General features: G+C 68.8%; 1 protein-coding gene across 1 annotated transcript; it reads right to left on the bottom strand.

Annotated features, from left to right (window-relative positions):
- Positions 1–454: 454 nt before the first annotated feature.
- Positions 455–11,372, bottom strand: PLEKHG5 (pleckstrin homology and RhoGEF domain containing G5). The gene is given in 22 exon segments (XM_052793212.1): positions 455–1,048; positions 1,050–1,266; positions 1,340–1,491; positions 1,563–1,678; positions 1,750–1,882; positions 1,983–2,102; positions 2,291–2,428; positions 2,515–2,664; positions 2,734–2,844; positions 2,923–3,072; positions 3,186–3,236; positions 3,330–3,425; positions 3,501–3,671; positions 3,847–4,032; positions 5,604–5,752; positions 5,829–5,965; positions 6,044–6,135; positions 6,238–6,298; positions 6,379–6,481; positions 6,642–6,771; positions 8,839–8,915; positions 10,765–11,372. Coding segments are annotated over 22 exon segments (3,267 nt in total). The 5' UTR covers positions 10,898–11,372.
- Between the last annotated feature and the right edge of the window lie 2,134 nt (positions 11,373–13,506).

Below are 13,506 nucleotides of genomic sequence, written 5' to 3'. Positions count from 1 at the left end.
GCCCCCCCGCAGCCCCCCATGTCCCCGGGACCCCCTGCCCGACGCCCCACGGGGCAGCTGGGCCCCGGCCACCGACCCTCATCTCTGCGAACAAGGGTTCAGCACGAGCCATGTGCCATGTCTGTCCCCGCTCCGGGGAGAAGCGGGCAGCCCCCCCCGTGCTGCCATGCCCGGGGCACGTCGTCGCTGAGGGGACTGGTCTGCATCCCCATCCGTGTCCCCACAGGCGCGGCATCCCAGGGCCCGCTCTGCCCGGCCCCAGCGTCACGCTACAGTTAGAAGTGGCAGCAGCTCCTCGGTGTGTCCGCGTGTCCGTCCTTACCGTGCCGGCAGCTCTCAGACCTCCCTGCAAGGCACAGAGTGGGGAGAAATGCCCTCAGCAGCGGGACCTGGCCCCCGGCGAGCATCCGGGAGAGCCGGAGCATCGTCCGGCAGCACGCAGGCAGGAGCCTACTTACGAGGCAGTCAGCGTGGAGTTGAGTAGCAGCGTGGTCCGGATCCGGTAGAGCTGCGCCAGCGTCAGCTTGCGGTGCTGTGCCGACTGCGGGTCCGAGAGGGTCCGGCGGGCGGCGGGTGGTGGGTCGCGACCGAGCTCCCCCGGGAGGGATGCTGGGTTCTCCTCCGGCTCCTCCGGCTCCGACAGCTCGGAGGTGGAGCTGCCGCTGCTGCTGGGGGCAGCCGGGGGGCCGGGGGCTTGGCTAGTCCGGGGGGAGCCGGCGCAGAGGTCAGAGAGGCTGCGGCTCTGGCTGAGGGGGGCCGGGGGGCCGGGGGGCAAGAGCTGGGGCAGGCTGGCCTCCGACTTGGATTTGAGCACCCTGGCCGGGCAGGGCAGGAGCTGCACGGGCATCCGGCGGCGCAGCCGGGGCGAGGGGGGCCGGGGGGCCGGGGGGGACCGGGGGGCCGTGGGGGGCTCCCGGCCCTCCTCAGCCAACCCCTCCGGCTGCTGGCTGAAGTCCCGCAGGGAGGCGGGTGAGAGCGTGCCGTAGGCACTGTCGATGGAAGATGAGCGGCAGCCGCCGGCCGGGGGGGCCGCGCCATGGGGCAGGGGGTACCGGCAGGGCGCCCGCCGGCACCTCCCGGGTGGGGGTCTCGGCAGAGGTGGGGGCGTCGGCAGAGGCGCCGGTGCCGATGGAGGTGCCGGTGCCGACAGAGGAGCCGTCCGAGGTCGAGCCGAAGGGCCCCGCGTCCCAGTCTGGGGAGGAGAGCTCGCCGCCGCCGTCCGCCGCCACCACCACGGCGAGGGTCTCGGTGGAGCCGTCGGAGGGGCTGCGGGGGCAGCAGGGTAAGGAGGGGGCCGTGCCAGGCCAGGGGTGCGCGGGGCCCCCCTCTCGCTCCCTACCACCACTGCGAGTCCGGGCTGGCACTGCTGCGGCGCATGACGGTGGGTGAACTGGCAGCCGAGGCGCCGCTCTCGCCGTCCTCTTCCTCCTCCTCCTCCTCCTCCTCCTCCTCCTCCAGGCGCCGGCGCTGCCGCAGCCGCTGCAGCAGGTTCTGGGGAGGGGGAGGCATCAGAGAGGCACGGGGCGCCCGCGGGACCCCCAGCCGCCCCCCACGCCCCTCACCTGGGCGTTGCGCACCGCCTCGACCCAGCTGCGGCACAGCGACTGCCCGCTGGCCTGGAAGGTGTAGGCGGCCACGGCGCTCCCCAGCTCGTTCAGGTAGATGAGGAGGAAGGAGCCTGTGGGCAGGAGCCGTCAAGCGGCGTCCAGGGACCCCCCGGCAGCCCCCTTCACCCCCGGCGCTGCTCACCCGGGTCCCTGAGCTCCCGGCAGACAACCTTGTCCACCAGCAAGGGCTGCCGGACCACCTTGGTGCGCTCAGCCTTCTTGAGGGGCTTGGTGATGAGGAAGAGGTCGGTGAAGAGGAAGCAGTAGACGTCCATCTGGGGGCAAGAGCAGGGCCGTGGGCGCCAGCCGGCGCAGCGGGCAGGGGCAGGCGGGCAGGGGCCAGGGCCGAGGCTCCCCGTCCCCTGCGGTCCTCACCTTGCTGTCTTTACCTTCCCGCATCCGCAGGCCGCCCTCGAGGAGGAGCTGCCGGGTGTCCTCCGGGGAGGTGCCGGGGATGGGGGCTGTCAGGTCCAGCCGCAGGAACTCCTTCAGCAGCTGCCGGGAGCCCCCGGCGTCAGTGCCAGGCACGGCATGGGGTGGTACGGGGTAGCGTGGCATGGGGTGGCGTGGGGTGGCGTAACTCGGTATGGCGTGGGGTGGCAGGACACGGTATGAGGCAGCGTGGCCGGGGATAGCAAGACATGGGGTGGCGTGGCATCGCGGGTCCGCCGTGCCCAGCCTACCTTGTCCACCTCATCCGTGCTGCCCTCCACCACCTCGTAGGCGTCGATGCGGCTGAGGATGGTGGCCAGGCGCTGCTGCTCCTGCCGCTGGCGCATCCGCGAGTTGACGTCGTTGATGAAGCGCTCCACGGAGCAAATCTGCGGCCGGGGCGGCGGTGGGTTCGAGGGGCCAGGGGGTACCACCCCACACCGCGCCCCGCCGCCCCGTGCCCCCGGCCCCCTACCATGGCGGTGACAGCATCGCGGGCGCGCGGGTCGTCTGTCTTCTTCAGCACGGACTTGAGGAGCAGCGGGTACTTGGTGAGGCGCTGGTGGGGCTTCACCAGCATGTCGCTCAGCTTCAGGCGGCTGCACTGCTCGTGCTTCTCGGCCCACTGCGGCACGCAGGTGTCAGCCCTGGCACCGGCCCCGGCCCCGGCCCCGGCCCCGGCCGCTCCCCTTACCGTCACGTAGGCGCGGAAGAGCTCGCTGTCCCGCAGCAGTGCCCGCATGTACTCCATGCAGCCCTCCTCCTCCATGCAGTACCGCACGTAGGGCTTGAAGAGGGAGCCGAACTGGGAAACGCAAGGGGGGAGTCACCGCGGGGCGCAGCGTGGCACTGTCCCCCGCTGCCGCACCGGGTCTCCGCTCACCATCTTGAAGCCATCAAGGAAGTCGACGGGGTCGAGCAGTGCCCCGGTCCGGCGTGCCTTGGCCAGCACCGGGGCCATGACGCCACGCCACAGCTCACGGTGCAGCCGGATGATCTCGCCGATGTTGCTGAAGAGCCGCTCGGCGTCCACCTGCAGGTGTGAGGCAGGCAGCTGCCTGGGGACGGCACCCTCACCTTGCCGGCGTGGCCAGACGGAGGTCCCATCCCCAACCCAGGGCATCCCTGCAGCCCCCCACCGCTCACCTCGCAGAGCAGCCCCGACTCCTGCAGGTTCAGCAGGCAGCAGAGGAAGAGCTGCGGGGACAGAGCGGGGAGTCGGTGGGGTGCAGCCACAGCCCCCGGCCCCCTGCCGCAGCGCTGCACGGCGCGGCTGCCGCCGGCACTCACATCGGTGATGACTCTGAGCTTGCGGATGTAAGTGGCCTCGGTGTGCAGCAGCTCCCAGATGGCTTCCTGCTGGTGGCACTGCCGGCGCGACAGGGCCTGTCGGGCTGAGCGTCAGCGCTGCGCCGGTGGCTGGGCAGAGCCACCGCGGCCCCCCGGACCCCCCAACCCTACCTCCGCTCCCTGGATGATCTGCTGCCAGCTGTCCTCCAGCACCAGCCCGGCCTCGTCCCCGTCCTCCTCCCAGGAGTCGCGGTCGAAGCGGAGCTGGGGCGGCAGCTTGGGCAGCCCGAAGCTGCTGTAGGCGTGCAGCCTGCTTGCCAGCTGCTCCAGCTTCTCAGTCTCCTGGCCGAAAGTGGGGAGAGCGGCTGGGCGGGGGGCTGGCAGAGACGTGCCACGGACCCCCTCGCCCTGCCCGCGGAGCTGGAGGGGGGCTCGAGCCCCGGGGGACCCATCCCAGCTCCCCAGCGTAGCCGTGAGCAGCTCCCACGCCCCCTCCCCGAGCCCGCGTCCCACCTACCCGCCCGAAGGAGCCGGCACTGGTGCCGGAGCCAAAGAAGCCGCTGAAGCGGCTAGCGGCGCGGTTCTTCCAGGTGTCGGTGCCATTGGCAGGCAGAGAGCCACCGCCGTGCAAGGTCGGCTCAGGGCTGGGGATGCTGGAATCCCCCAGGAACTCCGTCATGTTCTTCCTCCGCCGGCCCGGAGCCTGCAACGGGGACAGCCGGTGCCCCTGGGGTCAGCGCCTGGCACAGCCGTGCCACCGGGATGGGGACAGCAGCACGGCACGGCGCGATGCTACAGCAAGGCTGACCTCGAGCGCCCGTGGGACGGACAGACACCCCGATGGCACCCGCAGGCAGCGGGGTCCCCCCGGCCACGATCCCCTGCCCGCACTGACCTGCCTACCTGCATCCCGGGGGTGCGGGGCCCCGGGCGCTGCCTGGCCGAGCCCAGCTGGTCGCGGGCAAGCGGTCCCGGCAGCCTCAGGGCATCCCACGGGGTGCAGCACCCCGGCCAAGCCGCCCGCCCAGCCGCGCTCCCAGCTCGGACGGCGGAGCCGGAGCCGGGCAGGCTGCGGCCGGGCTCCTCCGAAACAAAAGGAGGTGGGGCCAGCGCCGAAAACCTTATTTCCCTCCTCACCAGATAAGCTAACCAGAGCCGAACAATTCACCGGCAGAGATCAAAGTCCCCCGGCTGACCGGGAGAGCTGGGTCACGGCCAAGCGGCTCCTGCTGGCCCGGGCACTGCCGCACCGGCTGCCTCCCCACGTATCCCTGGGCCGTGCCGGGACACGGCCGCTGCCATCTCCTTGCCCCGGCACAAAGGGCAGCAGGGCCGGGGCTCCCCGCCTGCCACTGAGCCACAGGATGCGGCGACGACCACGACGCCGGCACGGCCCCGCACCCTGCCCTGTCCGCAGACCCACGTGGGGAGAGCCACCGTGGGCACCGTCGCCGTTACTCACCGTGCCGCCGGGTCCCCAGGGACCCCGGCCGCTGCCAGCCCCATCGCCCCGGCACGGCTCGGCTCCTGCCTGCCGCCGGGAAGGCGGCGGGGGCCGAGACCCCCGCAGGGGCGGCTGGTTGCCCGCTGGCCCCCCCGCCCCACCGGGGCTGTGCTGGCCCCGCAGCCAGGTGTTGTAGTGCTGGATGCGGGCGGACACCAGCCCCGGCCACGCGGCCAGCTTGCCACCCTCGGGGGCTGCCGGCGCGGGGCTGAGCACCACCTCGTCCCCGCCGGCCCCCCTGGAGCTGCTCTCTGTGAGCGTGGCAGCCAGCTCCCGTGGGGAGTGGCGGCCAGCCCGGTCCCACGCCTTATCTGGGGCCAGGGTCCACGGGGCAGGACCGAGCTGTGCTCAGCAGCTGTCAGGCACCACGGCGAGAGGAGGGCTGGCGGCCAGGGCGAGCCGCAGGGCCGGGGCGGCACCGAGCGGCTGCCATTACTGGGGCCGCCGGGGCTCCTGTTTGCCTTTGCTGTGGTGCCAGCCTGTACATGGCACGGCTGCAGGGCCGGTGCCACCGGCTGAGCTGCCACGCCTGGCACGGGGCGCTGCCCGTGCACCGCCACCACGGCACAACCGGCATGGTACAGCGAGGAGCCAAACTGGCTCTTTGGGACTCCAGGGGGGTCCTCAGCCCACGCCCCACGAGGCCATCCAGGAGATGCCGTGCCGCTGCCCCATGTCCCCATCTTCCCAGCAAGGATGGCTACAGGGGGATCCCACGCCCCACCAGCCCCTCCCCAATTCCCCTCCCCGGGGCTGGCACTGGCACTCACCAGGCTGTCGGCGCCCTCCCGGCGTCCTGGCACGGGCTCCGGCGCCGGCCCAAGGAGCGCGGCGGTGCTGGCAGGGTGCAGGAGGGGCAAGCTGGCCGACCTGGCATCCCGTGCCGCCTGCTCCACCTTCAGCTCATCCCCAGGCTTGGCTGCGGGAGCATCAAGCGGTCAGAGTCCCCCGGGAGCCCCGGGGCGGCCAAGCCTCCCGCCGGGCCCCTGCCGCACCTTTTACCCGCAGGTAGTGCCCCCCGAAGCGGTACGCCTCGAACTGGAGGGAGAGTGGCGTGTGGGACTGGTCCAGGAAGATGTCCACCTTGCTCGGCTCGATCGCCTTCCTCTCAAAGACTGGCAGCAGCACCTCCCTGCAGGGACAGGAGCCCCACGTCCATCTCCACGTCTGTCCCCGCGCCGGTCCCTGCATCTGTCCCCAGCAGACTCACCCCAGAGACTTCTTCTTTGCGGCGGGCACGATCTCCGCCTCGATGTTGACGCTGAGGTCGAACTTCAGGGTGAAGCACTCCTTGCTGGGGTCCTGGGGGGAGGTGGCAGCCGCTCACCCAGGGGTCCCTCTCTCCTGGCCGGGGCCATGCCGCTGCCCCGCCGAGCGCCCCGGGGAGAGGGGCCGGTGCCTTACGTCCGTATGCCTGCGCCGAGCCTTCTTCTTGGGCAGCTTCAGCGCCGAGCTCCTCCGCTCCCTGCGGGCACAGGGCAGGCAGGGTGACGGGGACGCCGCAGGCTGGGGACACAGAGGGGACGCGCAGGGCCGGGGGCTCACCCTCTGCTATCCACCAGTCCCTCCTCCTCCTCCTCCACGTCAGAGGCAGGGCTGGTGCGCGGGGGGCACGAGCGCGTCGACATGTTGCGGGCCAGGATGGTGCCTGCAAACGGGCATCGAGCTGGGCTGCGCCGGCACCCCCAGCTCCGTGCCGGCTCTGGCCGCATCCCGCTCCCATCCCTGCACCGCGCCGGCCCCGAGCACATCCCAACGCTACAGAGCCACCGGGAGCAGCGGTGCCGGCCGCATCCAGCCCTGCTCACCTTGCGGGGGCAGGTCGAAGCGGATATGGCCGTCGAAGTGCATGGCGCCATGGAGGCGGCCGTCGCAGAGCTCACACAGGCTGAGGGGACCGCTGCGGTTCAGCTGCCGGCACTCCACGTGGTGGCATACCTGCGGGCACACGCGTCAGCCGGGCACGGGCTGCCCCAGGGGCTGCCGGCAATGGCACGCCGGTGGGAGGGACGGGCAGCACCACGAGCAGCCGGGTCCCCCGCCTTCCCATCCCCATCTGCTGCTGGCACACCGGTCATGGGCAGCGTCGAGGCCAGAGCGGGCACGGGGAAAGCAGCGTGAGCAGGAGACGGCCGCAAGGCAGGGAGTCCTGCACCGCAGAGCCCCCTCCCCACTCCACCACACTGAGCAGGGACCCCGGGAAGGCTGCGCGTGCCTAGGCACGGAGGGTGAGTCGGGGGACAGCCACCTGTGCCCATGCCACCCGCACCTCGCCGGGTGCCGGGGGAGGCCGCCCTCCCGCACCGCGGCCCCTTTGTGCTGGCGAGAGCAGCGTCCCTGCAGCAGGACAGAGGAAGCGAGAGTCTGTGGCGAAACAATGCTCGAAGCCGGCGCGTTTCCTCCGATTGTGTGCCGGCCACGGCCCCGGCCCCAGCCCCGCCGGGCATTCACAGCGGGTTATTTTTAAACCCCCGGCTGGGCCCCCAGTGCAGTACATGGCCCGTGATCCCTGGCCAGTGCCCGCCTGGCTGGGGGCTCCGGCTAGCCCCGCTAGCCACTGCCGGTGAGCCCCGCTGCGCTGCTGGCACGTCCCCATCCCCGTGCGGGACCCCCATTGCCGCCCTGCATGCGGAGGGGGTGTGAGGGGCTGCTGGGGAGCAGCGAGCCCTGCCCGGGCTTGCCTGCTGCGCACCGTGCCGCTGGAAGGAGGAAGCACCCGTGCAGCTCCAGCCGCCCCCGCTTCCTGCCCTCCTTTCTCCCGGCGCTGCTGAGGTCAGAGCTGACGCGCTCCCGCCACCCGCGTGCTCCCCGAGGAGCCGCCGGTCCCTCCGCAGCACCCACTGCCGCAGCACCCACTGCCGCGGCACCCGCCAGTGTCCTACCCCAGGCCACGAGAAAGCCCCAGCCCCGGCGACGCGCCAGCCCTGCCCAGGATGCTCGGTGCCCCCGGCCCCAGACCTCCTGCTCTCCCACCGTGTGCCCTAGCCCAACACCCTCACGGCCATCGCGGCACCTGCGAGACAGGGAGCGTGGCCGCAGGCTCCAGGCAGCGACCGCGGCCGGCGCTCGCTCAGTGGGCATCCCGTGGGGCCCTTAGCAGCCGCCCCACCGGGATGCGGGGCTCCCCACCCACCCTCTGCCGGCAGCTCAGCCCTGGGCTCGTCCCCGCGGGACAACACCCAAACCCCTCTGCCCACCTCAGGGATCAGCTCCCGGCTCCCGGCCCCACCACGCTCCCGGCACGCGGCAGCTTCGCCCTCGGCAGCTGCACCGCTAAGCGAGGGGGGACACGGTGCAGCTCTGTGCCACGGCAGGATGAGCCCCAGCCCGGCCAGGACCCCCCCCCGCCCCACACTACCTGCTGGGGGCTGTTGGGGGTCTCTGGTGACGGCGGCAGGGTGGCCCCGGTGGGTCCCTCCCGGCGGTCCCAGCCGTGCCCCGGCGTGGCCGTAGCCCAGCGCCACGTGTGCCCCCGGCAGCGCTGGCCCTGCCACCCCAGCTGTGCAAACAAAGCGCAGCGGCACACCTCCCGGCATAGCCCGGCTACCGTCCTGCCTGCTGCACCAGAAAGACACCGCCTGCGGCCCGGCACAGGAATTCCAGGGACTCACCAGGAGCCGGTGCATGGGTCCCGGCCAGCCCCGCACCCGGCCAGCCGGTGGGAGAGAAGGGACCCTAAATCCGCTCTGGCATCATGTTAGCGAGCAGGGGACAGACGGGCTGGAGCGGATTAGCCCGAATCACACTAGCTAGGGGAAACGGGCAAGCTGCCTCCGTGCCATTAAACGCCAGCAGGACCACAACAGCACCAGGGAGTGCATGCCCAGCACGGGCCAGGGGGCACGTGGCTGGCGGGGGGCTGCTGGCCATGCCAGGGGAGCTTTGTGGAGCGGCAGGTCGGGCAGAGCCGCCCGCTGCCCCTTCTCACCTGCGAGACCAACGCCAGGCACAGGCAGAAGGCAGCTGCCCGGCACTCACTGCCCACCCCCCCCACCAAGGACCCACCTTGGCCGCCCTCCTCTCGCCGGTGCAGTTGGGGTTCTGGCAGCGCAGCACCGTCTCCTCTGGTGGGCACGGCTCGCCTGCGGGAGAGAGGGAGGTCAGTGCCGGCATGCCGCAGGGAGTCCCCTCCAGCCCCGCTCCCAGCCCTGCCTGCGCAGTGGGGCAGCGCCGAGGCTCCCGCACCGCAAACCCTGGGTTTAAGAGCTTGGCAAAGCACTTGGGCTCAGCCGAGGCTGGGCACGTCCGCTCCTGCCTGCCCCGCGGCCCATCCAGGGGGATGACACCCCACACCCAAGAGCCAGCGCTGCATCCCCGCTGGGGGAAGGCGCCGTGCATCCCGCAGCGTCAGGATCCAGCACCTCCTGCCCGGCGCCCCAAGTTGCAGGATCAGGACACGGATCTGCCCCAGCTGCCCCGGGGCCGGCACAGACCGGGGCTGTGGCAGGAACGCTAAATCTGCCGCTTGCCAGCCCCCAACGGGGCTTAGGAGGCACTTTAAGCTTTGACAGTTAAATCGGCCTTAGGGACAAATCCTATTTTGAAGGCTTTTGTTACACGTCGCATCTAATTGTTTAAAAATAACAGACTCTGGCCGCTTGCAGCAAACGAGCTGCACAAGCACCCTCCTGCAGGGCAGCCCCGCTGCGGGGCAGGGACGCTCCGATGGGAAGCTGTCCTGCTGGGCACCGAGCCGACGCAGGGGACGTGGGGAGGCCAGGCGGCACGGCCGCACCGGACAGCACGACCGCACCAGCCCCAGCAGCAGGGCAGCCGGCACAGGGTCTTCCCCCGCCGTGCCGCTCCCCTCTGCCGCATCCCTCCTGCCAACAAAAACAGCATCCGCGCCGGCCCGAGCGGGACCGTGGCCAAGGCCGGGGTTAGACTCAGTCTGCGGGAAAAACCGCCTTTTGGGGCAGTGCCGAAAAAGCTGCCGCTTCTGCCTGGAGACGGGGAGGCGATCCGGAGCGGTGCCGCCTGCCCCAGCTCCCGGCCAGGAGGCGAGCCCCGGAGCAGGTGGGCGCCGCTGGACGACGGCGCAGGAGCAGCCGGGCAGGGCTCGGCTCGCCGCCCCCCAGGAGAGGGCTGGGAACCGGGGCCACCTCGCTGCCCCCGCGGCAGAAGCACAATGAGGGCTCTGTCCCTGCGGCTGCCCCGCAGCGCCCGCCGGGCTGGGCCAGCCCCCCGCCCCCCGCCGCCGCCGTTTCACTTGACCTATCGGGAATAATAACGGAAACAAACGAGGAATTCTTTCACGCACCCAAGGGAAAGTTTTCCAAACTCACCAAAAACTCGAGGTTGGCCGGAGCAGCCAGCAGCGCCGAGGACCAGCCCCCTGCCGCGGCCACAGCCGCGTGGCTTTTCCCAACCGGTGACCCTGGCAGCAGGTCACGCGCGCGCCAGGGCCTTAGGCGTGCCGGTGGGAGCTCCTCGGCAGGGAACGTGCAGAGGGAGCCCCAGTTTCTGGCAGAGGCAGGAGGGCGTCCGGCTCCCCACCAGACACTTTGGGGGCCGGAGGAGGGATCCTGTCCCCACCAGCTCCTCTCCCCGGCCGGTCGCCTCCTCCTCTTCCTGGTGCCACAGGCTGCGTTATCACGCCCGGCTCTCACAGTGACGGCAAACCAGTTTGAAACCGGACCGTCCTTGCCCCAGAGCGCACCGTGGCAGCTCGCCGTTTCAGATGCCTGAGCTGGAAGGAGCGGCGCCGGTGGCACAGGGCCGTTCACTGAGCGTTCCCCGGCTGCACCTGCAGCATTCTCCCTGTCTCATCGCTGCAACACCCTCACTGCGTTCCCTACAGCATCCCAGCAGCATCCCTGCTCCGGCCGGAGCTTCTCCCAGACCCTCACCCCTGTTGCCAGGGCTGGAGGTTTTTGGCCGAGCGCGGCTGCCCGCAGCCCGCCGGCCCCCCGCAGCCCCCCGGCCACCTACCCCCGAGCTCCTCGCTGATGTCCAGGCTGGAGCTCCAGGAGAAGCGCTCCACCGCCCCGTACTCCATCCCTGCCAGCCCGGCGGGCAAAGCCTCCAGCTCGTAGGCGCCCCGTTTCCTCCAGTACAGAAACATCCTTGGGTCGCGGCCGGGGGGCCCCCCCGGAGCCGTGTCCGCCCCACCGGGGCCACCGGTGGGACTAACCCGGGGAGCCCGGCTCTGGCTTTAAGAGCGGATCCCGGTCTCCGGACAAGCGGCGCATTCAGGCCGGCGGCCGGGAGCTGCGGGGCAGCAGAGGGTGCCGCTGGAGGCTGCCCAGCGCCCGCGCGGGGGGCGCACAAAGGGCCTTTCTTCAGCCTCCTACGGACATTGCACAAATTTCACTTTCCGCCGTCTATGAAAGACATTCGGCCGCGGAGACAAGACGCGCTTGTGATTAAAATAATCGGCATGAAGAGGGGGGCTGTTCGGCGGCTCTGCCGTCGGACGGCTTTTGGGGGGGCAGGAATGCACCGCCCTGGGCCCCAGCTGCACCCCTGCGCTTGTGGACATGCTGGGGGCCCCCAGCCCACGCGGGGAAAGCCAGGGGTCTTTGGGGGGTTTTCCGCCCTGCTAAACCCGAGTAAATGGGAAAGCACCAGATAGGGTTTAAAACCCACAAAGGCAGCAAAGGACAGCACCTCTGTCCTGCCCCACGCAAAACCCTCCCTAAAACAGGGAAAACCAAAACACAGTGTGGGACAATCAGCTGGGCTGAGACCATCCCAGCCCCCAAAGTCATCGGCATCAACAGCATCTTCTCCCAAAGGCGCCACATGCTCCCCACAGTTTTGCTGCTTCTAGGTGCCTTTTGCCAGAAAAGATAGCCAGAAACTAAAAAAGAAATCATTGCTGCAAAGTTAATAGATGCTAACATATTAAAAAAAAAAAAAAATCCTGCTTTATTTAGCACATCCTTGACGTTTGAAGTGCTAAGTAACCCATTTCCTATCGATCGAAGTACCGAGTGCCCCCACCCTTACCAGCGGGATGCTACGCCAAGGTTTACACTCCAAAGTCCCCAGCCAGACACTCGAGGCTCGGCACAGGCACACGGGGGTTACTCACTTGTCCCCCGGCTCCGACGAGGAGAGCCCTGCTCGGCCAGTGCGGGGTCCGTCACCCTCGGCCAGGTGAGGCAGATGCTGGGGGGCCGGTGACAGCACAGAGGGGGATGCTCGGCCCCGGGGGGTTTATGGCACCGGGCATCTCACCCGTACCGCTCGCCTGTCTCACCTTTCCCAGCGCCTTTTCCACCCACTCCCCTGAGACTTGAACTCCCGCCTCGCCCCACCCAGGATTTTCCCCCTGGCTGCACGATGGCAGCCCCTGTATTTATTTTAGCCACTGTGCAGGCCAGGTTGCCGGCCAAGTCCTTCCTTTGCTGCCAGACCCAGCCAGATGGGGATAATTAGGCCTGGATTAAGTTAAAGCTTTAACTCTTTAAAAGGCAGCAACGCCACACAGCCCCTCACAGCTCCTCTCCAGCTCCGTCCCCTCCCCGCCAGTCATCCCATTTAATTTGTTCGTTTACAGGTACACAGAGTGCTAGGAAATCTCCCTGCAAACCAGATAAAAGCATTTTTTGCGGATTACTCACGCCCACAGCAGCCACCAGCTGAAAAGACCAAGCATTGAGCAGCACGTCCGCCACATCCCTCCTTCCTCTGCAGGAGAAACCTGGCTGCAGGGGGTCTGGACGGGCACCCATCTTGGGGCGCTGCAGACCCCCAGGCCAGAATGTCCCCTTGCTCTGGAACATGGGCAGGGCCATGTCACGTTAGCAGGAACCGCTGTTAGAAGTCCAGTTATTTTTGCAGTCTTGGATCCATTAAATGCCTGACGTGCCGATATTACCCATTCAGAAGTGGTTTTCCCAAAAAGGTCCTCAACTCAGCCTGAGATGCTCACTCACCTCTGCGTGACTCCCACCAACCTCATCTTCACTCCAGAGCAAACTGCTGCCCCAACAAAGAGCCGGGGGAAAAAAAAAAAGTTCCTCTAGTCTTTCCCAGTGGGGCGCAGACCAGGTAACGAGTCAGGCAAGACCAAGCACCCCAGTGGTCTGCACCGATCGTGGGTTACAAGTTCCTCCCCACTTCTGTCCCATTTTAGCCTCTAGCCGTAGCACAACCTATTCAGACAGAGCTGGGCGACACATTTGAGCCAGACCCAGAGCTCTTCCCAGACCCGCGCTCAAGGCGTTGAACTTAAACCCTAGCAGCAGGGCATGTGGCCAGAGCCAGCCGCAAGGCGGAATAAAGCAGCAGCGTCGCCAGCTGCAGAGGGCTGCACGGGGCCGTTGCCACATCGAGGTGTGACAGCGCAGAGCCGAGCAGGGGACTCCCTCCAGCGGCTGTATCTGCGGTCACCCAGGAAGAGAGAGGATTTTCCGACTTGCTCCTTCCTCCCCAGTCTCCTCGACAAGTAGAACACCCAGATGCAGGTCAGCCACAGCACCCAGGAGAGAACCACCGGCAGCTCTTCCCCAAACCACGAGTAGCCCAGGGTTACGGCTACGAGGAAGGCATGCTCACGCCGCCGCGGATTGCTCTCTGAAACCCAGAGCTAACCGAAGGCTAGGCTTCAAATGGAGAACTGCTGCCGAATCAAGGCCGAGAACGCTTTCGATGACAACTGCCCCCAGCTGGTATCAGTCGTGTCCAAGTCCATGCAGGCTGAGGAAAAAATTCAAACCAAACCCA

Source organism: Harpia harpyja, chromosome 7, assembly GCF_026419915.1.
Source record: "Harpia harpyja isolate bHarHar1 chromosome 7, bHarHar1 primary haplotype, whole genome shotgun sequence".
NCBI classification, from domain to species: domain Eukaryota; kingdom Metazoa; phylum Chordata; class Aves; order Accipitriformes; family Accipitridae; genus Harpia; species Harpia harpyja.
The sequence above is the reverse complement of the archived record's forward strand: the minus strand, read 5'-3'. Positions and strand labels throughout refer to the sequence as shown.